Consider the following 25,597-nt stretch of genomic DNA (forward strand, 5'->3'; position numbering starts at 1 on the left):
CTTTGGGGGCATACCCAAATCTCTGCCTAATATCAGGAAAAAGCAATATAAATGAAGAAATTAACGCTAGCTTGCATGAATATGGTTTCTAATTTCTTGTGGCGGTTACGTGTAATGATTCTTGCTTAGATCAAGCAGCTTTGAGTCAGTAGTATAACCCCGACAATGGCCGTTAGAAAAAGGTGAGTTTGGAAGAGCAAAACGACACATTAACCTAAAAAGAAAGAAAACGACATTATAAACTAATGCAACAGCAGCATGCATGCAAGAGACCAGACGTCCAAATCCTCCTAATTTTCGTGATCATCTAATTTAATTCCTGCCCTAACATTTTGATCTAACTAATGCAGATTGCAGAAAACGAAACGTAACTTGACAGTTGGTGGGCGGGCGGGCTAGTTTATAACTTCCCATGCCAGTTAAACTGTACGTTTGTTTCTCTATAATAACAATTAACGTAAGTTGCAGACTTTTCTTTTCTTTTTTTTACTTGGCTAAAACGTAATCTACATGAGAGTCATGAACTATACCTAACTTAGAGTTGGCTGATCTGCCTTTCAGGCAACAAAGTTGGATGATTCATTGCATCTTTATATAATTTATGTAAATGGATGGATGTTGAGTCAATTAAGTTATTTATTGAGCACTTTAGCTTCTTAGATATATATATATATATATATATATATATATATGTTGAGTTTTCAAAGTCAATTAGCCTACAAAATACTTAGATATGTAGGAAGATATTGTAGATTTAATTATTTGTATTATATTCTTAACACTCTCCCTCACGTGTGAGACATATTCCCTCTCAATAAGTCATGTGTCCAATATGTAGAATATTTAACTAAATAGAGTAGAGTATAGAGTTAAGGTTCGAACTCAAGACTTTTACTCTGATATATACCATGCGAAATTATTAATTATTCCAAAAATTTAAGCTGATGAAAATATATAGATTTAATTGTTTGTATTATATTCTTAACAATTTATTTAAGCAAGTAAGAGATTTTTTTTTTTTTGGGGGGGGGGGGGATCCTACAGCCTACAGCTTCAATAAGTTTTTTTAACCAATATTCTTAATTTTTTTTGGAAATCCATTTATTTTTATATTTACAAGGCACTAGAATAATAAATTCTAAAATGTGGAAAAGGTAGATTTCTCAAAGAAGTATTAATACTTTGCTGTAGACATAAAAGTCTACCGCCAATTCAAGCCTAGCCGCAGCATTTGAAATATATGGTCCTAGAACAGTGTCTTGGACCCAAAAGAAAGATATGTGCAGAAGATAAAATTGGTTGGGGAGAAGGACTGAAGGAGTGTTCTTTTTCAAAACATTAGATAGGAGAGGCCTTAGAATCAATGTGACCACGTTTTCGTTGGTTATGGGTCACAGCATGACCTATATTTATTGCCCAAAGCTATCAGTAGGTCTATTTCTTTCTCAATGCATGTGAGAGTTTTAGATATTCTTTTCTAGAAAAATGTTAGATATAATTATAGATAAGTTTGTAAGCGTGCCAACTCCTATTAAAAAAAGTGAATAAATTTAATATTTATATAAAAAAATATTTTTTTAATAGTGGACTTTATTTTTTTAAAATAAAATAAAAATAAAATGCACGACGCTGGCATATTTTATGACTGTATTTAACATTAGTCTTCTTTGTGAGGTTTTGTCCCTCAAAATGCAGCTTATTACTCATATCTTAAAACAGGTTCTACAAGAGAGGATTGTTCATTCTTTATAAACATGCTCAAGACCTTGTCTACATGCAATATGATATTATTCCTCAACAGCCTCCCTCACGTATAGACCAGTATTTTTCATAATTCTTGTTACGGAATAAGTAGTGTGAGTTCCCTATTCGTCCTGTGACAAGTTCTGATGCTATAAAAAAATTTATAAGACTGCATAGCTATGCTTGCATTATTGTGTTTGAGAGATTGATTATTTTCTCTCCTTTTATTCTTCCTAATATTATTATTAAAGAGATTCCCATCCTAATAACCTTATTGAGCCATTCCCTTCCTCTGCTGATGAGCGTATAATTGCATGATATTTGATTCTTATTTCTTATTCTAGAACAGTTTAATGATACAACTTCTTACCTCAAAGTGCACCCTTTTTAACAGGAGTGGATATGAAGAACTAAATGAGGATGGGACAGGTTAAGGTTTATCCAGGATTCATTTTGTGAGGCCTGAGGTACAGCTTTGGAATTCTATCAGGCCCAGTGTAAGGCTTGGGCATCACTGAAAAGCCCATCAGTGAAGCTGCTGCATCTGGGCCACTCGTTAGGACTCCAATCATTGGTTTTGAAACAGATTTTTTTTTTTTTTTTTAAATTTTAATAGCAATTATTGTCACACACAACTCATGGAACTATTTCTCACACGCAAGCTAATTATGAGATATAAGGGCCAACCGCATGTGGTCTGATTGCACAAAACCCACATCTCTAAAATGAAAATCATGGGTTCAACGGCCTTTTCCCAATGTATAAAAAAATAAAAAATAAAAATTATGAGATATAAGACATTATTTATCATTGATTTTAATGATCATTATTGGTCAAAATGTTATTGGTTAGGTATTAATATTTAAACACACATGTATCGATGTAAATATGCGTATTTAAACAGAATAACAAAAATAACAAATCATATGATGTGTAGTGTGGGATGAAAAGTAACATTTCTCTATTTCAAAATGACAGTTTTAATCATTGGGAAACGATTTATACAATTCTATAATGTATAAGATATACACACACGCTTTGAAAAAAATAGGTAAATTTATGATCCACATAAAAAAATCTACTAATTTTAATAATGGTATTATTATTTTTATTTAAAAAAAAAAAGAGTGCGCGTAACATGACTGTATCTAATAATTACTGTAAATAATTTAGAATGAAAAAAAGGATAAATCTATTTCAAGAAAGCAAAAAACTCATTTTAGAAAACAAAAAATAACAAAGGAAATATAGCCACAGGAGAGAATCCATTGAATTTTTATCATTTATTAAGAACCTACCTAACTTCAAGAAGTGTCCAGATTGGGTTTCTTTGACCTAGGTGTTCCAACTTCCCCATATCTCCAATTATCAATAATAATAATAATAATTTAATTGATAGATTGTCACAATAAACCTTTTAAGTCGGAACTTTTACGCTAAGATTGCGTATATGCGCACCCAGAATTTGCCCCCACGATGTTCCACATGTGTCCAAACTCCAACCAAAGCTGTTTGGTGGCCTAGAAAAAGTTATTCCTCCTTTAACCTTTTATATCAGCACTCTGCCATTCTCACTGGTGTTAGCAAAAGAACTTCCACGGGTCCCACCTAATCGATATCATAATCATCATAAAAGTTTGAGATTTACAAGTAGTGTATTACTTCTAGTCATTTTTACGTATTTTTTACGTATTTTATTGATGTGATTAGATAATACAGTTATTTTTTATTAAAAAAGATATGATATAGTCAATCATATTAATAGAGTGTCTAAAAAATATACAAAAATAATTATATATAAAATTTTTAATCCTTCAAACAATATTCCAATCATGACAAAAGCAAGAAGAATATATATCATGACACCATGTGTTGGTTGACTTATTGATAAAAACTTGATGGTAGGAGGTTATTGGATCAAGAAAAGGGTACCTTTTTTAAGTTTTAGGATTTTGAGTTTCTTCTTAAGTTTTGGCATTGACAAAGCAATTACAATCCATTGTATATTTCATGTTTGAACTTCATTTAGAGTTTATTTGGATATAAAAATCATTTCACTTTATATTATTATTATAATTTTTTTAAATTTTTACACAAAATATAATAAATAATTCAACCTTTTTAAATCTCAAAATAATAACAATATTAAAAAATAATATTCTAACAATATTTTATTCAACTTATATAAAACTATCTCATCTAATCTTATATTATCTCACTATCCAAATGAGCCTTTAGGGTACCGAATTTTATATAAAAAAAGTGACGAAATCTATCACATTAGTAGAGTGCGTAAAGAGTATACAAAATTGACTGCACATAGAATTTTTATATTAGTAATTATCATTTTTTTCTTTCAATCGAAGGAAAAGTAAGGAGAAAGTTAGTTCTCTTGACAAAGATTAGGTCTCGTTTAGATTCAGAAATTGTTTCATTTTATCTAATCTTATTATTACAAATTTTTAAATTCTCACACAAAATATAATAAACAATTCAATTTTTTTAAATCTCAATTCAACTTTTTCAAATCTTAAAATAATAATAATATTAAAAAATAATATTCTAACAATATTTTTTCAACTTTCATCTTTCATCTAAAATTATCTCTAATCTAAATACAAACCAGTAATAATATGTTAATGCATGTTTAGATTTCGTTTATAATATAAACTCATCTCAACTTATCATTATAACTTTATTAAATCTCAATATAAAATATAATAAAAAATTTAACTTTTTTAAATCTTAAAATAATAATAATATTAAAAAATAATATTCTAATAATATTTTATTATCTCAACTCAACTCAATTCAGTTTAACATTGAAACGCAGCTTAAACTATCGGAAAATGGTTGGATTTCTGAAGGCCTTCACAGTAGAAGTTACCATGCAGAGAATCTGGCCAACACGTACACGTGGTCAGTCAACCTTAGCGTATACGTCTTGACTACTCGTATCCAAGCGAGTAGCCCTACATTTTCTACCTTCTTGCCTCTTGAGACATTAGCGTATGGATCATAGTAGATTCTCTCGCTTGCATTTGGAAGCATTCTTCCTATTGTATTCTTCTCTCTCTTTTACCTTTTTTTTTTATTTTTGGCGCTCTCTCTCTCTCTCTCTCTCTCAGTCTCTCTCTCTCCTTTTAATGCCTTTCTGAGTCCTCCAGAAAGGGGTCTTTTTACTAACAGCTCTTAAAAGGGGTCTTTCTTTGTGTGCTTATCTCATACCCGTCACCTGTGGACGTTTCCAAGTCTTCTGGGTAAGTCTCTGTCAGTCTCTTGCACAATTTCAAGCCATAGATTTTCCTAGTGGCGATGTAAAGTTGATTATTTTACTACTTGTGTTTCTCGGTTTGTGTGCTTTGACTTGAATTTTGCTGTGAATTTGACTGTGATCTTTGTTTCTTATTTCTGAATCTTTCTCCTGGTTGGTTTGGAGGTTAATCTGTGATTACTTTATTATTTTTCTTTTCTCGTAACCCTCTCTGGTGAAGCTTTTAAACTCTGATTTTGCATTTCTATTTTAGTCTATTGGGTTTGTTTGTATTTGGCTACTTGCAAGTAATCTTTGTCGATCAGTTCCTGCTTATTCGGAGAGGTATTGTGTTTTGCATGATATGCCATTGAATGTATTTCTGAAACGCGGGTGCTATCTTCATTTTGTATTTCACATGATGTGCCATTGGTGTGTATTTTCCGCATGAACTTGCTTTCTGTATTTGCGTTAATGACATATATTATTTTCTTTCTCACTTTGATCGAACTCAAGCTCGTATCACCTAGAAATTCCTCTTCCATTCTGGAGTTGATGCAGGAACTGTATTAATCCTATGCTTGGTTGACGAAAAGTTAAAAAATGAACAGAAAGAAAAGAAGAAGAAGAAGAAAACAAGATTCTTATATTGCAATAGGGTAGATGCATTTATCGTATTATTGACTTATGTTGGTATTCGGAGTCAAGAAGTTTTCTGATTGATCATCCCTGATTGGTGCAGACTCCTTGTATGATCCTATCTTTACTAGATTTCCGGTAAATGAAATCCTTCTTACTCTATCTTCTCACCTTTTGTTTTTTCTTATTAGCCGCTATAAAATGAAGATAGAAGAAAAAATTCTAAGCTACGAAATATTATGATCAATGATTATCTCTTTGTTCAATCTCGAACGATTCTCAGCTTAAAAGTTCATTTGAAAATCTTAACATATACTAGGCCTTCATGATCCCCCACTTTCTGGTTCCTTAATAGAAGCATATTTTATGACATTTTTGGAGATGTAAACTCAGAATGAAGAGATGATCTATGGAACTTGTTCTGCTTCCTCTCCCTCTCACATATCTCTCCCCCTCACTCACACTCTCTCCTTCCTCTTTTCCTTTTTAGTGGTATATCTATTTTTATAAATTTATCTTATGCACAAAAAAGACACAATGAGCACAGCTATACTTTTATTTGTAAACTGTTGCAGTAGTCTTATTTGCAAGCTTGATATTAATTGAGAATGTTGTAGTACAAGGTTGTATGTCTCCACACTATAATTTCTTAGGGTCTGCTTTAACAGAAAGATACAATGAGACCAACTATATTACAAAAGCTCTAACTTTTAAGTGTGCAAACTGTCTCTGGAGTCTACTTATTAACTTAATATTACCCAAGAATCTCATAGTGATAAGTTGTTGGATTCATAGGGGTTGAGACTGATAGAATGCCTTTTTTTTTTTTCTTTTGTGGATAAGTACGATGCCTTTACTAAAACAGTACATGTAAAATGAAGAAAACATTCTTTGTATAATATTTGTTGTTGTCTCCACTGCTACTCTGGAAATGTTATTCCTTAGCTCTATATTTTCTTATTAATATTTGTGGGCTTATGTGTGTAGTATTTTAATTTCTTATCCATTTGCTTGGAGAAAATTATCTGCTAATTGATCTCCCTGTTATCGTTCAGTTGCAGACTTTTATTTACTCTCTTTTCTTGATCCCTGTGTATGACGTCTGAAGTTGATATGAAAGAGCTCGACTTATAACAGTTCCTGTAACGTCATAGGAGCTGATGTTAATAAAATCATGCAGCTATATCATCACCCCTACTCTTTGGATAGCCAAAAGGTGAGACTTGCTTTGGAAGAGAAAGGCATTGATTACACGTCATACCATGTCAATCCCATAACAGGCAAGAATATGGACTCCTCATTCTTCAGAATGAATCCTAGTGGAAAACTTCCAGTTTTCAAGAATGGCTCTCATATCATTTTCAACACTATTGAGATAATCCAGTATGTCAAATCCTTCACTTACCCTTTACTGTTAATCTTAATGTCGAAAATAAACATCATGACATTTTAACTTAGTTATATTTTTATAATAATAATAATAAGTAGTTATATTTTATGATGATAATAAACAAACAACAACAATAATAACCTTTAAAGCCGTTAAAGAGAATTGAAACATGTCGATGAATAGGCATGGGTCTGGATCCTCTCAAGTTAGTCTATAATATGATGAGTCATGTTTGTTGAATCTCTTCAATGTCTTCATACAATGTTAAAACTAAACAAGTCTGTGGGAAATTACTCACCAACAGAACAAAGCTTCACTTAAAAATAATTTCTCCCACCGAAATATACAGTAAAGCATCTCTCTGGTACTCCCTGGCCCTGGAACTTACTCTTATAGACTCAAACTCTGTGTTGCTGTACTTTCTCACTTCACCTCAACCTGCATATTGTGGCTTGCTTTATTCTATTAGAGGTTTTGGACTGGCTTCATTGACTCTGTTGTGGATGTGGTTTCCGGAACTGCAAGTGCCCAGTGCACGTCTTCTTTAATTCTTGATTATGTTAATAATCCAATAGCCAGTTGTCCATCGTGGTTGGTTTCCAGATCTACTATGATGAAGTTGATATCATGGGGAAATCATATTTTCCATGAAACGACTAGATAAGGTCATTTTAAATTAAGAACTTTATTGACAAAGCTTTACCTATAGATAAGCTTTTGCATGGCTGAGATCAACCAAACATGAATTTCTTATGTTATAGGCTAACATGATGACACCTAAATCAATACAGTAACTTTGTGGTTATATTTATTTCCATATTGAATTACCATTTTCAGTAAACTTCTTCTGGGAAATAAGACAAACTTGTTGTGTTAAGATTTAGCTCTGAGTTTCGTTAATCTGTATGCTTGCTATTACCTTTAATGGCTCCCTCTCCTCTCCCATATATCTTGCTTCTTTCTTATTTTAGGTGTGTAGAAGGCATTCATACTTGATATTGTCTCCACTTTTACTTTGCCTTCATCAAAGATGGGGGAGATAATAAGTTAGAGAATTTTTCAGGTATATAGAAAGAATTGCTATTGTCTCGTCAGGCGGTGGTGTTTCCTTTAGTGGCAGAGAAGTTGTTGAATGGATGCAGAAGATACAAGACTGGAACCCAAAGTTCTTCACACTTTCCCACATCCCAGAGAAGTACCGCTTCTACGTGTCCAAATTCATAAGGCGGGTGGTGATTGCTCGGATGGCTGAAGCTCCTGATCTAGCAGGAGCTTACCATCATAAGCTGAGAGAAGCATACGAGACAGAAGACGAGTTGAAAAACCAGGATGTTTTGCGAGTGAACAAGGAGCATTTAATTAGACTTCTTGATGAAGTTGAAACACAGTTGAATGAAACAGCGTATATAGCAGGGGAAGAGTTTAGCCTGGCAGATGTAACGCTCATTCCAGTACTGGCTCGTTTAGTACTCTTGGATTTGGAAGATGAGTATATAAGGAGCCGGCCAAACATTGCTGAGTACTGGCTTTTGGTCAAGCAGAGGCCTAGTTATAAAAAGGTTATTGGGAAGTACTTCGATGGCTGGGGAAGGTACAGAACGCTAATAAGAACATGGTGCTTTGTTCGTATCAGAAGTATGCTAAAAAGATATTGACTGAAGTACTCATAGCTCTGGGTTGATAGAATGAATAGTGAGATAAATGTAAGGGAAAATTCCGAGCTCGATTTTCTTCTTTTATCTCTTTCTCATGGTGTTTCTCTTTGTTGGTGGTAAAACATGGATTTGAGTCAGTAATTAGAGATGAAGTGTGAAAAGGAGGTGGGTTATTAACACCATATTGGAGGATAGATCTTGCAGCAAAATTTTTTATGTACTCGTGAGATTAAATACAGTGAGAAAAAAAGTGCTCGGAGATTATGTATTTACCTTTTTTGTTTTCCTCACAGAACTGAAGAACAGGTGACAATTACCAAAGATATAATCGATTGATTGCTCCAACCTGATGGATCAAATTTCTCTGTTCCCCATCTCCCCCTTCATTGTTGAATACAATCTTATCATCCTTTTAGCATTCATTTTTTTATTAAACATTTGACATATTACTGTTGTGATTGCTATGTGAGAGTTTCATACCAGACAATAGGAATAAGATTGTGATGGTTTAACCCAAAAGCTTGTTTGTATCAAGGTTTGTAGGGAGTTTGAGACTCCTGAAATCTCAAGCTGTCAGCCCTCTCACTTTGAATCTCATTTTAGCACAATCTTCATGATGCTATTCTAAGTTGATTTCTATAGAGATTAGCCTTTCCCACCTGAATCTAACGAATCGAATGTTCTTTGCATATGCATACCAGTAAAGCATGCTTGCCCACATGTATAATATAAAAGCATATAGAAAGGCATTTCCTGAATGCTGCAAGAGTTGCAATGATTTTTTATTTTTTATTTTTTGACAAGGAGACCTGAAAGGTGCTCACATCACACAGAATTGGTGGATTATTGGTTGTTTGATTTGGCAGATTATTGGTTTTTCACCACTCCTAAATATTGTTTGCACTTTGCATACAATGGTTTGAACTTTGAACCACCAAGATTCTTCCCACTTGAGCCAACTCCGGTTAATTTTGACACCATAATTTGAGTTGAGCCTGATTTAGACGACTACTTACTATAGAAAAGTAAAGCGTGGCAAGGAGTAGCAAAGCCTAACGTGAAAAAGTGAACACCCTTATTCATGGCTGCTGATAAGACGTAGAGCGAGCTAGCTTTCTCTATCTTTCGTGTAATTAGGACCGGTTTGTTTTTGCAAAAAATAAGATGAATTGAGATTAAAGGTAAAAATTGAATAAAATATTGTTAGAACATATTTTTTTAATATTATTTTTATTTTAGAATTTGAAAAGATTGAATTGTTTATTTTATTTTATATGGAGATTTGAAAAAGTTATAATGATTAGACGAGATAAGTTGAGTTGACAAGTGTTGTGAAAACAAACGAGACTTTAGTTTCCTTCATATTCTCAGTAGAGAATTGATCAAACGAGAAATGCTATGCATAAGCTATTATTTACTTTCACACCCCACACTTATAATTTTTTTTTTTATAGTAAATGATTTTTATAGAATATTGAGTATTTTTTATAAGGTGTGAGTAGTGAATAGTAACTAATGTCTGATCAAATATATCACAAAAACTATCAGAATAATACACCAGATTAAATGAAAAAAAGGAAAGAAAAAAATAAAAATCAGTATGTTTTGTCACAATCATTTCATTAGACAATAACTATCCTTTTAATCCCTTTACAACAAACGACTCAGTGAACTGATCAATAATACTGTTTTGAGTTTCAACAGGCTATTAGAGATCCAAACTCTGTTTGAAACAAATCCTTCCAACATCACAACAGTCAAAACAATTCCATCTTCTGTCCTGTGCATCATCATGCCCAAAAAAATAGGAGCATAACTTGAAGACACAAAATAATCGATCATGGTCTCTTGTTCTGCTCATCTTAAAAATGCACGAGCCTTCCAAATTTCAATGAGAAAATGATACATACACATGAATGACTCACTTCGAGGTGTGGACTGTTGAGTTTATTATTCGGTACTGGAATTGGGGTAGCTTTTTCCGCCTGGGTATGGTATAACAGACTAAGAGGACTGGAATTCTGAAATTAATTAAGATTTCATTAGATATAAACTTGGAAACAAAAGAATTGAGAATGGAAAGTATAGAAGAAATCAAGTAGGATCTTCAGAATTTGTTCTATAAATCAATGATGATTTTGGTTCTGGGAATGCTGATAAAAATTATTGCCAGCTTTTTCTCCTCCACAGCTCACATCCTCTGGTAAATATGAGTTGGTCGCCTCATTTGCTACATTTCCTATACGTTTGCTAAATGAAGAACCTCTCAAGCTGTCCGCCACGTGTCCCCACCCATTCCTTTTCCGAAGCCATGGGGGCCTTGCTTTTGTAGTATTCCATTTCTCCGGCCTGAAATACCTCCTTCCCGAGCTGTATGAGGATTCCCTTGCTCGCTTAAATGGCTGTTGGCTATATGAACTTGGAATGTCCAAATTTTTAAGGGTTTCATCTGCGTGACAAGGGCTGGGATAATGGCCGTCCCTTTGTCCTACTGCAGGTTGATCAATCGATAAAGGATTAGAAGCATGAGAAGTTGGTCGATCTTTGTTATCCCGGGGAAATGGAGGCAATGGAGGAAAAGGATGAAAAGGCATTCCAGGAGCAATAAACCAGCCATCTACACTTTCTGCATTGGGTGTGCCAAAAGGCTGTACGATTGACAAGGGCATTCCATACGAGACAGGCAAGCGAGAAATGAACTTCCCCTGTGGCTGTCCAACAACTGCATCAAAAGGATGCTTCATATGGCAAACATTTTGTCGATGGAGATCTATAGCAGCTGATGAAGCATATGATAAACCCTGAGCTTGGGGAGATGAAAACCCAGGTGGAACATCGTCAGGGATGTTCTGCCTTCCCTGGTCAGCCCTAAGAGCATCATCTTGCTGAGAGTGATCATCAACACAACCATGGAAATTACTATTCTTTCTGCTTACTGTGTCCGTATGACCCAGAGCCTCCTCAACACTGCCTCCTTGTAATGGCCAGGATTCAAATTGCTGTATCAATGAAGACTCAATCTTCTGTTCCTTCAGGGGTGATCTCGAACCTGGGTTTGTCTCTGCTGGCTGATCCCATCGGCTTTTACGTTTACGTGTTTTTCTCTCACTAGTCAGGCAACCACCTACACAAGGAGCAGAGCAACCCTCCTGGTTACCAGAATCGTATGAGGGCATTGCAACCATTGATTGCTTCACACAATCAATTGCCTCCGTAGGTCTTGCATCTTGATCATGCCAATAGTTGTTTGATGGTAAAAACCTGTTGCAGTTTGAACCTCGTAAAATCTCCATCCTCCCATCATCTCTGTCCAAGTAGCTAACTTTTCGAACGGGTCTAGGAATCCACCTATCTCTGAAGTTCCTTGCAATTTGATGCACCTGCATAGGCATATATACAGTGAATATTCAATCTCACCCAAGAGAATGCATAGACAGAAATCAGTTAATGAATTCTGAAACGATCTGATCCATAAATATAAGATAAGACAAATGACACAATTATCGCATATTAAATGAAATTCAAAAGGCTAAGGAATTAGTTTGCCAAAAAGAAAAACCTGTTTGTCATCATGCTCTGTCAGTGACAAGATTGATTCCCTAAAGCTGCAAGAAACACACGCGTCTCAGGGATATATAATAAGAGCAGCATGCCTATCATAATAATTCATTAAATTAAGTAGGAAAAAAAATCATCGGTTTGAGTTGGCACGGAAAATCTATGATTTGGCCACCCTCAGACCCATATATAAAAGAATTTTTTTTTTTTTTTTTAGCACCGGGTGTCCAGGAACAACGTCCCGACTAATCCCGAGAGTGCACAGATCCTCAGCAAGGAGTTTCCTACAAGTACACCTCGGTTAATTCAAGGGAAAAATCCCCCAGTTCAATGGTTTCTAGAGATTGTTTGCACCTAAGGGGATTTGAACCTTAGACCTGGGGGAGCATACCCCCAAGCCCAAGGCCTTTACCACTTTTCATACATAAAAGTTGTTAACAGAGTCAAATGCAATGTCCTTCCACCAGCCACTTTAATTACAGTTACACGTGAGCATCACAGTGATACAAACTACGAACAAAAACATGTTTCAGGATAATCTAAACAAGCAATAACATTCGAGCTTTTGGAGAGCACTTGGATGCCATCACATCTTGGATGCCATCACATCTTTGCAGAAAAATATTTATATCCGACATTCACCAAAGATCCAGAAATTCTTAGTCCTATTCTATTTTCTTTTTGGCAAACATGTATCTTTACAACCAAGAATAAGCTGGGGAATAATTATAAGCATAAAGAAGTCCATTCAGAATTCAATGGGGGATGGTAATCAGCCTACCTCAACAATTTAAAAATGCTTCAGATACAGTAATTTCAATTGGGCAATTTTTTGTCTCATGCCTTTATGCCTATTTATGTTCAACAGGCTAGCAGTAATTCTTACGTTATGACCATGGTGAAAGAAGCCTATATATAGGCACAAGCATTAAAATATTTCTGAATTTGGTTTCCTTCTGTTTTGTAAGATACAAAAAATTCACTTCCAGATTGGGGCCAATCCCTTTGAAGTTGTCAAAAGCTACATCCTCTCCCCCACGTTATATTTTAAATTTCCATACTCCTTCCCCATTTGGTTTTCAGTTAAATGCCCCTTGAAAAAGTCCCTCCCTCTGTGCATGTGCATGCGAAAAGTGGAGAAAACTTGTAGCACCACAAGTTTTAACCACCGTAATGTAGTTGGAAGGATCTTATAAACAAACATATTAACAATCCAGGGGCAAGGCCAAAACATCATAGTAGGAAGATTCAATTTAAAAATTAGATAATATCTTCTAACCTCTCCATTCCATGACAAGGTGGACCCCCATTAATATGTTCAGGCATAAGTATGTCCCTCACTGCCAAATACTCTAAGACCTGCACAAATGGAACGTCAGTTTTCTATTCCCCATTCAAAAGCCTAAAGACAGCAATCCCATTAATTAGCTTCTACTAAAGCCCAATCAAACTCTTCAAAAAAGCCACAAAGACAACCATACATGCACACACGCAGAAGGTTCCCAGCGACAAATTAGAACAGGCAAAATATTGGCCAGTCATTTGAAAAACAGTTTAACCCTCCAGATTGAAGTCTGACCCATTTACAAACAGCATGCATCATTTAGTCCATTGGTAAGGTAAGACTAACACAATCTTTAAAACAATTATTTTACAAGTTCATTATTTTTTATGTAGTGATGGAGTGGCTAGCCAGCATTACACTTTGATACCATCAACTATTATTATGAAAAATGGAATCTTATCAACCTAATACAATGGTGGTCATAAAAGATTCCTTCATCATCAGAAAACATAGTACGATGCAACATTCATTGCATCTTTATTCTGCCAAGCTATAGAAGACATTCATATTTTGACCACTTTGGTAAAAGGCATGCTTATGTGATGTTCGTTTTTTGTTTTTAATAAGTAACCTCATGTCATGTTCAAAAAAATGTTCTGAGATGGTATTATAGGGTCGAAAAAAATGCAAAAGAAACTTCTATATTACCTCATATAACTTTTACAGCCATAAAACCCCCCTTTTTTTAATGATGAGGAACCTTGGAGACCGAGCAAACACAACATGTCTTTTCCTTCCAGGTAATGTGTCAAAGTCTATCTTTTTTCATTCTTTCCTGAATTACCCCTTCTTATAGCTTTCTTTTCTTACCAATTGACAAAATGATAGAATTATGAGGTATACGCCAGGAATCAAATTTCCTTGAGAATTGTGCAATTTCCAAAGGCGGCATTAATTTCTCAATTAACAGATGCCAACCAATTTTTCATGCAAAAGACTCTGCTATTCTAATTCCATAGTCATGATCAGAGAAAACTAAATCCATTGAGATATCCAGGGTCCCCAATGGAAGCACCTTGAGAAGCTTCCGGAGGATAGGAATCTTTTTGAAATCCCTCCTGTAATGCTTCATCATGTTGTGCAGCATCCGCAACCCTGAAAAACAAAGCAGCAGTAATCCTTTAAAGGAATGCAGGCACCACTACAGTATCTTTAATTCCCCCAACAGCACAGAAACTAGTTGTAGAGTATGTGACAAAGCACAGGATGGACTACCGTTTTTGTTGATTATATCAATCAATACTGCACGCGATTTTGTTTTCAGAAGACCATCAAGGATCATTGAAAGATCTCGATTACTACAACAACAAAAAAAAAAAAAGGAAAACAAGTGATAAAAAGTTATCAAATAAAACACTTGCACATGCGCACACACACACATATATAAATCAATGACCTATATACCATGAGAAAGTGAAGTAAATTACAATGTAACAAAATCCAATGAAAATGAAAAATATAAAATTTACCTCTGAATTGCTTCACCATTGCCGCTATCACCTGATGCTGCAGTGAGAAGCAGAAGCTTCAAATAGCCTTTAGTGGCATCCTGCACGAAAATAACATCGCTTAAAACATCGAGCACCCACGACTTTACATGCATATATGAGGTACAAATGAAAAAGATGTACGTATTAGTTGTAGTGAGACTAAATGCTTCAGAGAAAGGAAGTAAATGCAGGGTTCAGCAGATTAAAAATTAATAAGTACTAAGGGTATCAAATTACGAGTTATACAGAGTAACAGGACATGGAAACACACATTTTATTGTCAATATAAACGCCCTTGAGGTGTAATAACGATTTTTCAATTATTTAGACACATAATGGTCATAAAATAGTAAAAAAAAAAAAAAAAACAAATGATGATCATAAGGGATCTAAAGAATGAAACAGGAGATAAGCATACACCAAGAACCACCCAGAATTCTTCTGCCAATATTTGAAGTGACTGAACCAATAGTAAAGCGAGAGACACGGCATAAAAACAATCTTCTATGCAAAATTGTAAACATCATCCTTTGAGCTACCTAAATCAAATCTATCAAATCAAAGTATCAACTTGAATAACATTAAAATTGCATACCTTTCGTTTGCTAATCCCTCCATCATTATCCAGCAACTCATTAAGTTTCTCTTCAACTGTGAGCATTGCAGGGCACTAACCATTAATATAGTATCCCTTTTGAAATGAACGAATAGTTGAGACAAGTGAAATAGAAAGTTGCAAACCTGCTTCACAGCGGCTGTTAGAAGAACTTGCCAGTAATTTTTTTGGTTTAATAGACAGCAGCTGAGATTTGGTGGCTGTCATCAGAACTCTGTTGGTATTCAGAGAATTGCTACTCACTTTCCCTTTTTTAACAGAACTAGATGATCGAGAAACTCTCATCTGAGAACGTGATTTTGATGAAACTCGCTTGTGTTCAACTGTGTCAGATTTGGACTTCATATTAGCATCAGCGCCATCAAATAATGATCTGCTAAGAGTCAATGTTGGAGAAATTTCTAATCCATCTGCATAGGATGAGGCTTTGTTCACAGTCTCCTCTTCTCTGAAATTCTCTTTCTGAACAGCAGGCATTGGTTTGCTTGTTACATCTTCAGTTTGTTGGGATATCTCTACTGGTTGAACAAAAGATGGTAACCTTTCCTTGGATACCTCCAGATCCAATGAGCTGGGTAATTGGGAAGCAGCAGATTGATTCATAGCATCCTTTTCTATGGTACCATCCAATTTCCCAACATCATTTGTGGCTTTATGCATTCCACGTCTAGCCTTTAATATACTCTTGGCAGTTTGAATCTTGGTACAATCAAAGCTATCTACACTTTTACCATCTTCAAGAAGCATCACAGGTTCTGGAAATTCCTCATCCGAATCACCTTGAACAATTACTTCAGAATTAAGAAGATCACCCCCAATATAGCCCCTACATTGAGGTGCACCACAATAACACTTTTTGGCAGCAGCCCCAAACACCCTGACATAGTTGTAGTCAAATGTCACCTCTTCATCCTGACACAACATCTCAAGCTTAATAGGGGATGATAGTTATAAATGCAAATAACAAAGGGAGAAAACGATTAGGCAGTAACAATGTCTCCAAAGGAGAGACCGTGAAGAGCAGCATCAGACTTCCAAATGTGTCAAATACAATTATAACCTCTCAGTCTCAATTTGTCTTCTTCAGGGCACCCTCAATTATTCCCTTGAAAAACATCTTTATTGTATACAGATTTCACTTGTTTCTTAACCAGAATATTTTACAGAAAGATCCTAGCACTGATCCACATCATATACTTAAATTCCTTGATGAATTCTTGGTTGGTTTCGATGTCAAAAAAGTGAATCTTGATGGCTTTTCTAGCAGCAGGTTGTTTGAAACTAATTTGGAAACAAAAGGAGAATCTAGCCAAGGCAATCACACCGAGTTGTCCTAGGCAATCAAACCTTAAGGGCGAGGAAATCACACCTTAAAAGCTTCGGAAAATTTTATAAGTTCTTATCTGAATCACACATATATAGCTCAAAAGTAAAATTTTCTGAAACAATCCCTGCTGATATGTGGTTGCAATCTGTGGGATTGAGATATGGCTATACAGAAATGTCAACATAGAAATATAGCGTGTTCATGGGGACAACAACCAAAGATCTAGGGATGAAAGTAACTAATGCAAGGTGCAAGCATACCTTCTTAATATCCCTTAATGCAAATAGTCCAATGCAAATTTCTCCATTCACCATCCACTGCTCAGAAAGCATTTAAAAAAAATAAGTATTTATAAGAGAGTAGGAAAATTGATTAATAATAACATTTGGGGATTCAAGCTCAAGCACCTGAGACTAATGAAATGAGGTTGAGGTGCATTTCAAAACAACAAGGAAACCCAATGTTCTTACATTTCAAAATGCGATAATAGAAGGGGGGGAGTGCATCACAAATAGCATTTATGCAAAGTTCATCAGTGACAACCGTCAGCTACCTTAATTTTTTGTGATAAGGAAAGTTGTTGCAGTATCAAATAACAAGAATGTAATAGCAGAAAGTTTCTTCATCCTTAAGTCAGAATATAACACAATTCACCTTTTCTGTACGGCAATTAGGGTCACAGCTATGGTTAATGAAACGGCCCAAATTTCCTTTTGCACATGCATCTATTACCTGAAATAATGGAAATCATGAATGACTGATAATCACGAGAGAGAAATGAACTAAGCACATTTTATGCACAACGTGATGCAGATCAAGATATGAATAGCTAATGCCAAAATATGTTATTCTTATATTGATCCGCATGTAGAAAAGCAAATGGTGAAGAGTAGCTGTATTGGAGGAGTATAATCTAGCTGTTAGCATTAGCTGTTCTTACTTTGCTATCAATGTCATATGCACAATTTATCCACAATGTGATGCAGATCAAAAGAAGAATAACATATACATACTACTACATGTAGTAAATGCCATGGTGGAGATTTGACTTCAAGAGAACTTGCTATCATTTTCATGAAAAAGAGGATTGTTAACAAATATATGTTTTCTAGCCCAAGGTCCATGTAGCAAATCTCAATCCATGGTCTTACCATTGTGATTACACATATGACAGCAACCAACAATATGATTCATATCTTTTTTTCAAGTACAATATGATACATATCTTTGAAAGTTTTCTATCATTAGTAGCTTGCCTAAAGAAACTGTCCACATGGATAAAGCTAGGTTGGACTCTTACACATATATAGGTCCTATGTTGTCCCCATCAAATACTAGTATTCAACTTGAACCTGCTCAACCTGTCACTTATACAAAATGTCCAAACAAGCATACCAACTCTAACCAACAACTCACACCATCCTCACCAATCTCAGACCCCAATAAAGTTTTCCCACGTGACCAACTCAGTAATAGTCACTATAACATCCATAACAGAATCAAATAAGAAAACACCACAACAAAACATAAGATCCGGCTGAGAGCTCCAAATATATTGCCCACTGCTACCAGTGCCTGAAATCTTAGCACAAACTTAACCTTCCTAATACTTGTCTCAAAATTACTAAAGTTGACAGCAACATGCTTATCTCATTTATGGGAAAAATAAGCATTTAACCAACAAAAAAGGTCTTTGTGCAATGTCATACCCCCAACTACCACTTTTGACTCATTGTGCCCTCAAAATCTCACTTTTGGTTCAATATCACCCTCAATCCAATTTTGGCTGTTAAGATACAGGGAAAATACGTGATGCAACACAATTTAATTGTTGGATCTTAACGCAGGGTGCATATTGGAACTTTTGTGCCCCATACCTGTGCCAAAAGGAGAGTCTCCCCCTAGAGCCTACTGAAAAGCAGGGTGCATATTGAAAAGTTTGCTGAAAAGCAGGGTGCATTTTGGATCTTAACGCAGGGTGCATATTGAAAAGCTCTTCCCCTGAAAAGCTTGGAGAATCTTCTCCATCCAGCTCTAATATTTTTCCACAATCCCACACCACGTCCCCCTAACTTCATTAGAACACCAACACCCCCCCCCCCCCCCCCCCCCCCCCCAAAACCACCCTCTATGACTTCCTTCCACAAACCCTCCCCTTCCATATCTCCACAATCATTTCCCTAAACGCGCTTTGTTGAAGACCCTCACATTTCGCACCCCCAACCCACCGCAAGGTATCGGTGAGCAAACTTTATCCCAACTAGCAAGATGGAACTTACTTTCCTCCCCAATACCTGCCCAAAGAAAGTTACGAAAAGTTTTCTCCATACGAGAGGCCACACTTGCAGGTAACAGAAAATAAGTAGAGAGGTTAGATAAAGTGCTCTTGATGAGAGTTAATCTTCCACCCTTAGACAAAAATAATCTTTTCCAACCATCCAATCTTCTTTCAATTTTTTCTAGATTTTGCTTTGAAAACAGCCCCCAAAGGAAGACCGAGGTATTTCAAGGGCAGCAAAGCAACCTTACAGCCCAAGATATTTGCCAACCCTTGAATATTGTACACATTACCCACAAGAACCATTTTAGACTTCGAGAGATTTACCTTTAGGCCTGAAACAACTTCAAAGCAAAGTAATACAGCCCTCAAATACTGCATATGATCACGGGCTAGCTCACAAAATAGTAGTGTGTCATCAGCAAAAAGAATGTGAGATATATTAACACCTCCAATTGAAAATCCAGCAAGGAAACCTCCATTAACAGCCGCTCCCAACATACGACTCGATGCTTCCCTAACAATGACAAACAACAAAGGGGAGAGGGGATCCCATTATCTTAATCCCCTAGAGCTGTTAAAAAAGCCTTCCAGTGCTCCATTCACCAAAACTGAATAACGAACAGTGGTTATACAATGCATAATCCAAGAAATCCATCTATCCCCAAAACCACACCTTCCAAGTAAATAAGACAAAAAATCCCAATTAACATGGTCGTAAGCCTTCTCCATGTCTAGCTTGCACAAGAGCCCGGGTGTACCCTCCTTGATTCTATAATCTAGGCATTCATTGGCAATCAAAACTGAATCCAATATTTGTCTCCCCTTCACAAAAGCATTTTGAGATTTTGAAATAATACTCATAACAGAGGGCACGTGACTTTTGTCTCCATGAAATTTCTTTCATTAGTAGCACCTTTTCCAGCTCTGAAGTGATAGATAATTTCCTACAAGGGTCCTCCTCAGAAAGAGGAGCACTCACCTCCACTTCCTCCAAATCCTTTCATTTTTCCATAAGGGGCCATTTTTACTATTAATATGTCCAAAGACTTCTGCATTCCACCTCTTCAAGTCCCTCTTCAATGCTTTCAATTTCCCAGCCAATATAAAACTTGGTGAACCTTCTAAAGAATACAAGGACCACCATGTCCTAACTTTCTCCACAAAACCCTCAACTTTCAGCCACATATTTTCAAACTTAAAGTATCTTTTACCCTCATGAATGCCTCCGCAATCTAGTACAATAGGGAAATGGTCCGAACAAACTCTATCGAATCTCTTCTGTAGCAAGGTAGAGTGATGAGCTTCCCATGAAGGAGACACAAAAAATCTGTCCAAACGAGACCAAGCCCTATTATTAAACCAAGTGTGCACGCCACCAACTAGTGGTAAATCCACAAGGTCCCATATCGAAGATAAATTAAGAAAACTCATTCATTGCCTGGCTATGCCAGACTTCTCCCAATCACTAGGGAACTAAGTGATATTAAAGTCACCACCAATACACCATGGTAAGTTCCACCAACTGCCCAAACCCGCAAGCTCCTCCCATAAAACCTTCCTATGTTTGTTCACATTTGGCCCATACACACCAACGAAAGCCTAACAAAAACCATCCGCCACATTTTTAAACAAACACGCCACCATATAGTTTCCAACACACTCCTCGATAGATCCAACCACCCTTGAGTCCAACATAATAAGAATACCCCCATATGCTCCCTCAGAAGCAAGGTACACCCAGCTCACAAATGAACAACCCCAAATACTAGTGATGATGCTACGATCCATGAATTCAATCTTGGTTTCCTGCAAACAACCAATATCCAATTTCCAGTGGCGTAAAAGATTCTTAACCCGAATGCGCTTATTGGGATCATTAAGACCCCAAATGTTCCAAGAAAGAATTCTAGGCTTCATGGGAAGAAATAAGCTTTACCTTAGATCTTTTTTTGCTCGTACTCCCCTCCCATCGGTCATAATTGATTGAACAAGTGAGACGCTTCAGCTCCTTCTTTTTCCTAGAAGCAGATTTAGGGGATTGAAAATGACCCGCCTCAACAACAATGAGTAATGCCTTGAATCGCTCCTCAAACTCATAACAAGAAATCTCCACACAATCTTGAATATCCTTCACTTTCTAAGTCACCCAAACCGATGGTGAACCTTCTGTTACAAGGGAGACAAGGTGCACAACAGCTCTAGGTCCACCTCGGTCTCCTTGTACACCATCTGAAGAATATAGTTCACGTGCTCTAACTCAGACAAAAAGTCAAAAGTCATTGACTTCTCCTCCCGGATCCCCATACCATTCTTTGCCCTAGGTACCGTCCCTTGAACTACCTGAAGTTGCCTAGAGACCTTCACTGGAGAGAAAAACCCCTGAGCCTCTTCCCTACTGGTGGGGAGGGGGGGTGGTTTAAGTTTAGGGTCCCCCCCCCTGCGAAGTCACTTCTCTCTTTCTTCCCCCCCCCCCCCTCTTTTCTCTCTGGCTCTCTACGCCGCTACTCTCACGCAATCGCCTTTGCGGCACGGCCCGCGTCCTCTTCTTCGCTCTTCCCCCCCCCCCCTCCCTCTCTCTCTCTCTTTCCTCTCTGGCGGCGTGGCGAGAATCTGACGACATTTGCATTCGAAGTCACCAGATTGTGTATTGTGTTTAGGTTTTTTTTGCTAGTTTAGTTTTTTTTCTTGTTGTTTCCGTTGTTCCAATTCAATGTGTATTGTTGTGGATTTTATTTGTATTTTGTAACTTTTTTCATTGTTGTGTTGTCGTATTTTGTGGTTTCCAGTGTGTTTGAATTTATTTATTTTTTGTGATTTTTTAGTTGGGACAGTGGTGGGTAGGTGGTAGATGGGGCGGGCGGACAGACCATGGGTCTGCCCCCCCATCCTGACACACGGATGCGGTGGATTCAAAGAGGCCAAACACTCCCCCCCCCCCCCCCCCCCCCTCCCCCCCCCCCCCCCCCCCCCCCCCCCCAACCCAAGGATGCAGGTAGCACCCTTATGCCCAACACACAACAAGCCTACCACCCCCACCTCTCCACTGTGCACTTGCTGTCCCAAAGGTAGGTGGAGCCTTTCCACCCCTGTTCTGCACGATGGGATGTATAGGTACCTTTTGCTACACCAAAGCCTCCCTATACGAGTGACTCTGTGGGTGGTTCACCGTCACCAATGGCCTGAGGCCTCTACACTACCCCTCCTCCCACAATGCATCCGCCATTCTCCTCCAGTCCTTACCTCCCAACACTTCAAGTATGAAAATGAAACTGCATCTGCCACCACCACCGTACTCCACTAGAGACACGTAGCAGCTACGGGGCATTTGAACACCTTTGTGCAATGAAGCTTCCGCTACCCTCCCTTGAGGTTGTGTAAAAATCCTCATTTTCCCCCTTCATGCATTACTCTAGTGTTTTGGCAAACCATTGCACCGTAGGAATTCCAAGCCTCATCTCTTTCACCACCCTCCAATTCCTCTCAATAATGAACAAGAAATTTCCATCCTTCAACAAGGCAAAAACCTTTTACTCATCAAAAAAAAAAAAAAAAAAAACCAAGGCAAAAACCTTTTGATTCTATCATTGTGTTTCGGAAGCCCCAGAATCCCACTAATCTTGCTTAAAAAATTCAACTCAATAGTAATCTCATCGTTGAAACCCAACAAACCTCATCGGAAACAAGGTTGTACGGAGAGAAAATCCAACTCTGAAAGACAACATTGTTAACCTAAGAAACTGAATATCTAATTCCAGGAGCCATAGTGTTAAGTAGCAAAGCAATTGGACATCATGAAGAATGATAGATAGATCATTGCTTAAGTTTTTTTTTTTTTTTTTTTTTTTTTTTTTGACAAGTAAAATAAATTTAGGCATAGCCCAAGTACATTGGTAGTATACAAGAGAATGCACCTAGTTAGAGGCTACATATAGATACGAGGAAATCATGGAAACTGAGGCCATTAAAATCTATAGCAAAAGCCCACATAAATAAAGTCTTAAAGAAAATACTTTTGCTGAAGCTTCCACATAAATGTAAGCATTTAGAACTTAAGGTAATGAAACTACTCTCATTGAGGACTAAACCTTGAGAAGTACTAAACATGATATAGAAGAATTTTGAATCACAACATGCTACCAACAAATTTGAATCAAACAAAAAATGTACTTGAATTAAAATAATAATAATAATAATAAGAAAGAGGACAGATCCAAACCTCACTGCCATTCAATGTCATGAAATAGAAATGTCTATGACCCTTAAAAGCATAATCCTTTTGCCGTGCTTCATAAGCATGCATATCAAGCACCTGTAACCATATAACAGAAATCTTTGTCAGAGAAAGCTATGTTACAGATACACAATACACCTCCAAGTCTACATGTGAGCGCACACACATCAAAGCATTTGAGTAGTTGGCACTTGAGTGTATATAGCTGGGTCAAAGATAAATTCCTATCCCTTAAATATTCTGCTCTTATAAAACACTAAGAGATTCATTCCATTAAGGAAGAAAGTCCAGTTTTGTGCCAACTTAACTAAGCCTTGACCCACTTAATTGGGCTACATAAATTTCTCCTTTCGCCAATTGATCTGTCTGGTGCATGCAGGTTGACTGTGCAGAAAAAAGTGAGGGGGTACGTCACCACCAAGTTCTCATTCTACTTATAGACAGGTTGGAGGGAGAGAGAGGGACAGACAGACAGACAGAAAGCTCATGTGGAAAGCAAACAAACCTTCATATGAACTGGTTTTGTTCAACGTTTGCAGAAGTATAGCACAACCACGTTAAATTAATAATTAGTGCAAAGAATCAATATATTGTATTTCATCCACCAATAAATTCGATGTAAGATTTTAATCGAATGGCAGCCCACATCATCCACTCCATACTAGTGGGGACTTATCACTAGGAAAAGACATGGAGAGAGAGAGAGAGTTCCTTAATTACCTCTCCAACATATTCAATAAGAAACTGCCCTTTGGATATATCCTCCACCAACTTTAGCCCATAACCCTTCTTCCCACTTCGAAACCATTCCAGCTTAGCATACCTCTGTTTTTGGAACTGCAATCAAGCATTTGGACTAAATAATGCCCCTTACATGCAATTAATTTCACTAAGAGAAACAAATACATTGCTAGCAGTAATAAACAGCTAAAATACCTGTTGATTTGAACAAAGCTCCCCACATGGGCAGGTACCTTGGACACATTCAATATTAAGCACTCGGTTCAGGCATTCATCTCCACAACCCAATAGGCCTTTCGAAGATGGCTTGCAGTGACAAACCATTATCTGAAGAAATTTTAAAATATATAAACATAGAAAAAAATAAACTGACCTAAAGAGCCATGCCTTTTGCATGTAACAAAACCATCATATCAGGAGCACACACCCAAGTTTAGACAATGGGAAAAATAATTAAAACAAAGTAAAGTTTGTGATGTAGTCAGGATAGATAAGTGGTTGTTGACTATGCTGGAATATAAAGAATAAAGAACATGTACAATAAAACTAACAATATCAGGAAATCAACATCATTCACAGAAAATTCATAAGTAGAGAATATTCAAATGTCCATGAAAAGATAAAAGAATTAAGGCAATTGAGGATGATCTGAACCAGTAGTGAAATTAAACATTCCACACAGAGGAGGTAGAGAGAGAGAGAGTAATTGCATCAAGCACTATATTTTCTGCAAGAGGGGAAAAGGAATATCACTTATTTGTATACAAATTTAAAGCACTGATACTGTGAAGATAATAAATGTAAAGCAGATCACATTAACCAAAATCTATTGGTACCAGCTTCATTAGTTGGGTTCAAAATTAGCCCATCAAATTGCCAATTAAGTGTACCTTTTTTATTTTTTTATCAGTAAAGTGTACCTTTTTATTTAATATTTTAACAATGCAATATTTTAATTTGGTATGCCATAGGACATGTCAGTCCACATAAACAATAACTTATACATATTTCATTCAATAGAAAAATAATTCTCACAAACTACACTAGTTAAAATGGAGGCAATGTTGAAATGTTTTGTGCAAACATTGGATGTTGAAAACTTTTTTTTTTATCAGTAAAAGATAGATATTATATATATGAATGAAAAAGGTATAGCCCTTGTACACAAGAAGTATACATAAGTGCTCCTAAATACATTCTAAGAACGATAAATTATAGACAAGAAATCCTGAATATTGTCCCCATGCAAAACAATAGTGGAAAACCAACACATTAGAGTGTGGAGAAAAAAATTCTTCAACTCGGTCATTGTGCGTTCCTTATCTTCA

General features: G+C 36.5%; 2 protein-coding genes across 13 annotated transcripts in view; one reads left to right on the plus strand and one right to left on the minus strand.

Moving 5' to 3' along the window:
* Window positions 1–4,768: 4,768 nt before the first annotated feature.
* On the plus strand, window positions 4,769–9,025 carry LOC121243025 (glutathione S-transferase TCHQD). 7 transcript variants are annotated; one of them, XM_041141078.1, is made up of 4 exons: window positions 4,802–5,003; window positions 5,739–5,773; window positions 6,744–7,018; window positions 8,089–9,025. In XM_041141078.1, exons 3-4 carry the CDS (start codon window positions 6,810–6,812, stop codon window positions 8,678–8,680), a joined length of 801 nt encoding a protein of 266 aa, XP_040997012.1. In that variant the 5' UTR covers window positions 4,802–5,003; window positions 5,739–5,773; window positions 6,744–6,809; the 3' UTR covers window positions 8,681–9,025. The 7 variants fall into 7 exon arrangements, with proteins under 7 accessions (XP_040997011.1, XP_040997012.1, XP_040997015.1 ...); XM_041141081.1 differs by having other exon boundaries at window positions 4,807–5,003; window positions 6,816–6,851; XM_041141077.1 differs by lacking the exon at window positions 5,739–5,773 and having other exon boundaries at window positions 4,769–5,003.
* Window positions 9,026–10,285: 1,260 nt separating this feature from the next.
* LOC121243496 overlaps window positions 10,286–25,597 on the minus strand; it is a 32,117-nt gene continuing 16,805 nt past the window's right edge. For 5 of the 6 annotated variants that reach the window (XM_041141619.1, XM_041141622.1, XM_041141620.1 and 2 more), the window contains exons 6-18: window positions 24,465–24,596; window positions 24,249–24,365; window positions 23,514–23,606; window positions 17,671–17,748; window positions 17,277–17,333; window positions 15,815–16,601; window positions 15,669–15,724; window positions 15,053–15,132; window positions 14,799–14,881; window positions 14,599–14,678; window positions 13,518–13,597; window positions 12,240–12,285; window positions 10,286–12,060 (exon numbers count right to left, since the gene is read on the minus strand). In XM_041141619.1, coding sequence (XP_040997553.1) covers window positions 10,807–12,060; window positions 12,240–12,285; window positions 13,518–13,597; window positions 14,599–14,678; window positions 14,799–14,881; window positions 15,053–15,132; window positions 15,669–15,724; window positions 15,815–16,601; window positions 17,277–17,333; window positions 17,671–17,748; window positions 23,514–23,606; window positions 24,249–24,365; window positions 24,465–24,596 — 2,943 coding nt within the window. In that variant the 3' untranslated portion in view covers window positions 10,286–10,806. The remainder of the gene's footprint in view (window positions 12,061–12,239; window positions 12,286–13,517; window positions 13,598–14,598; window positions 14,679–14,798; window positions 14,882–15,052; window positions 15,133–15,668; window positions 15,725–15,814; window positions 16,602–17,276; window positions 17,334–17,670; window positions 17,749–23,513; window positions 23,607–24,248; window positions 24,366–24,464; window positions 24,597–25,597) is intronic. The other variant, XM_041141623.1, reaches the window with a different exon arrangement.

This window comes from Juglans microcarpa x Juglans regia, chromosome 8D, assembly GCF_004785595.1.
Source record: "Juglans microcarpa x Juglans regia isolate MS1-56 chromosome 8D, Jm3101_v1.0, whole genome shotgun sequence".
Classification (NCBI taxonomy): domain Eukaryota; kingdom Viridiplantae; phylum Streptophyta; class Magnoliopsida; order Fagales; family Juglandaceae; genus Juglans; species Juglans microcarpa x Juglans regia.

Coding starts and splice junctions, on each gene's coding strand:
- LOC121243025 (XM_041141077.1), top strand. CDS start 6,810: ATGCAGCTATATCATCACCCCTACTCTTTGGATAGCCAAAAGGTGAGA. Junction 7,019..8,088: donor AACACTATTGAGATAATCCA/GTATGTCAAATC, acceptor AGAATTTTTCAG/GTATATAGAAAGAATTGCTA.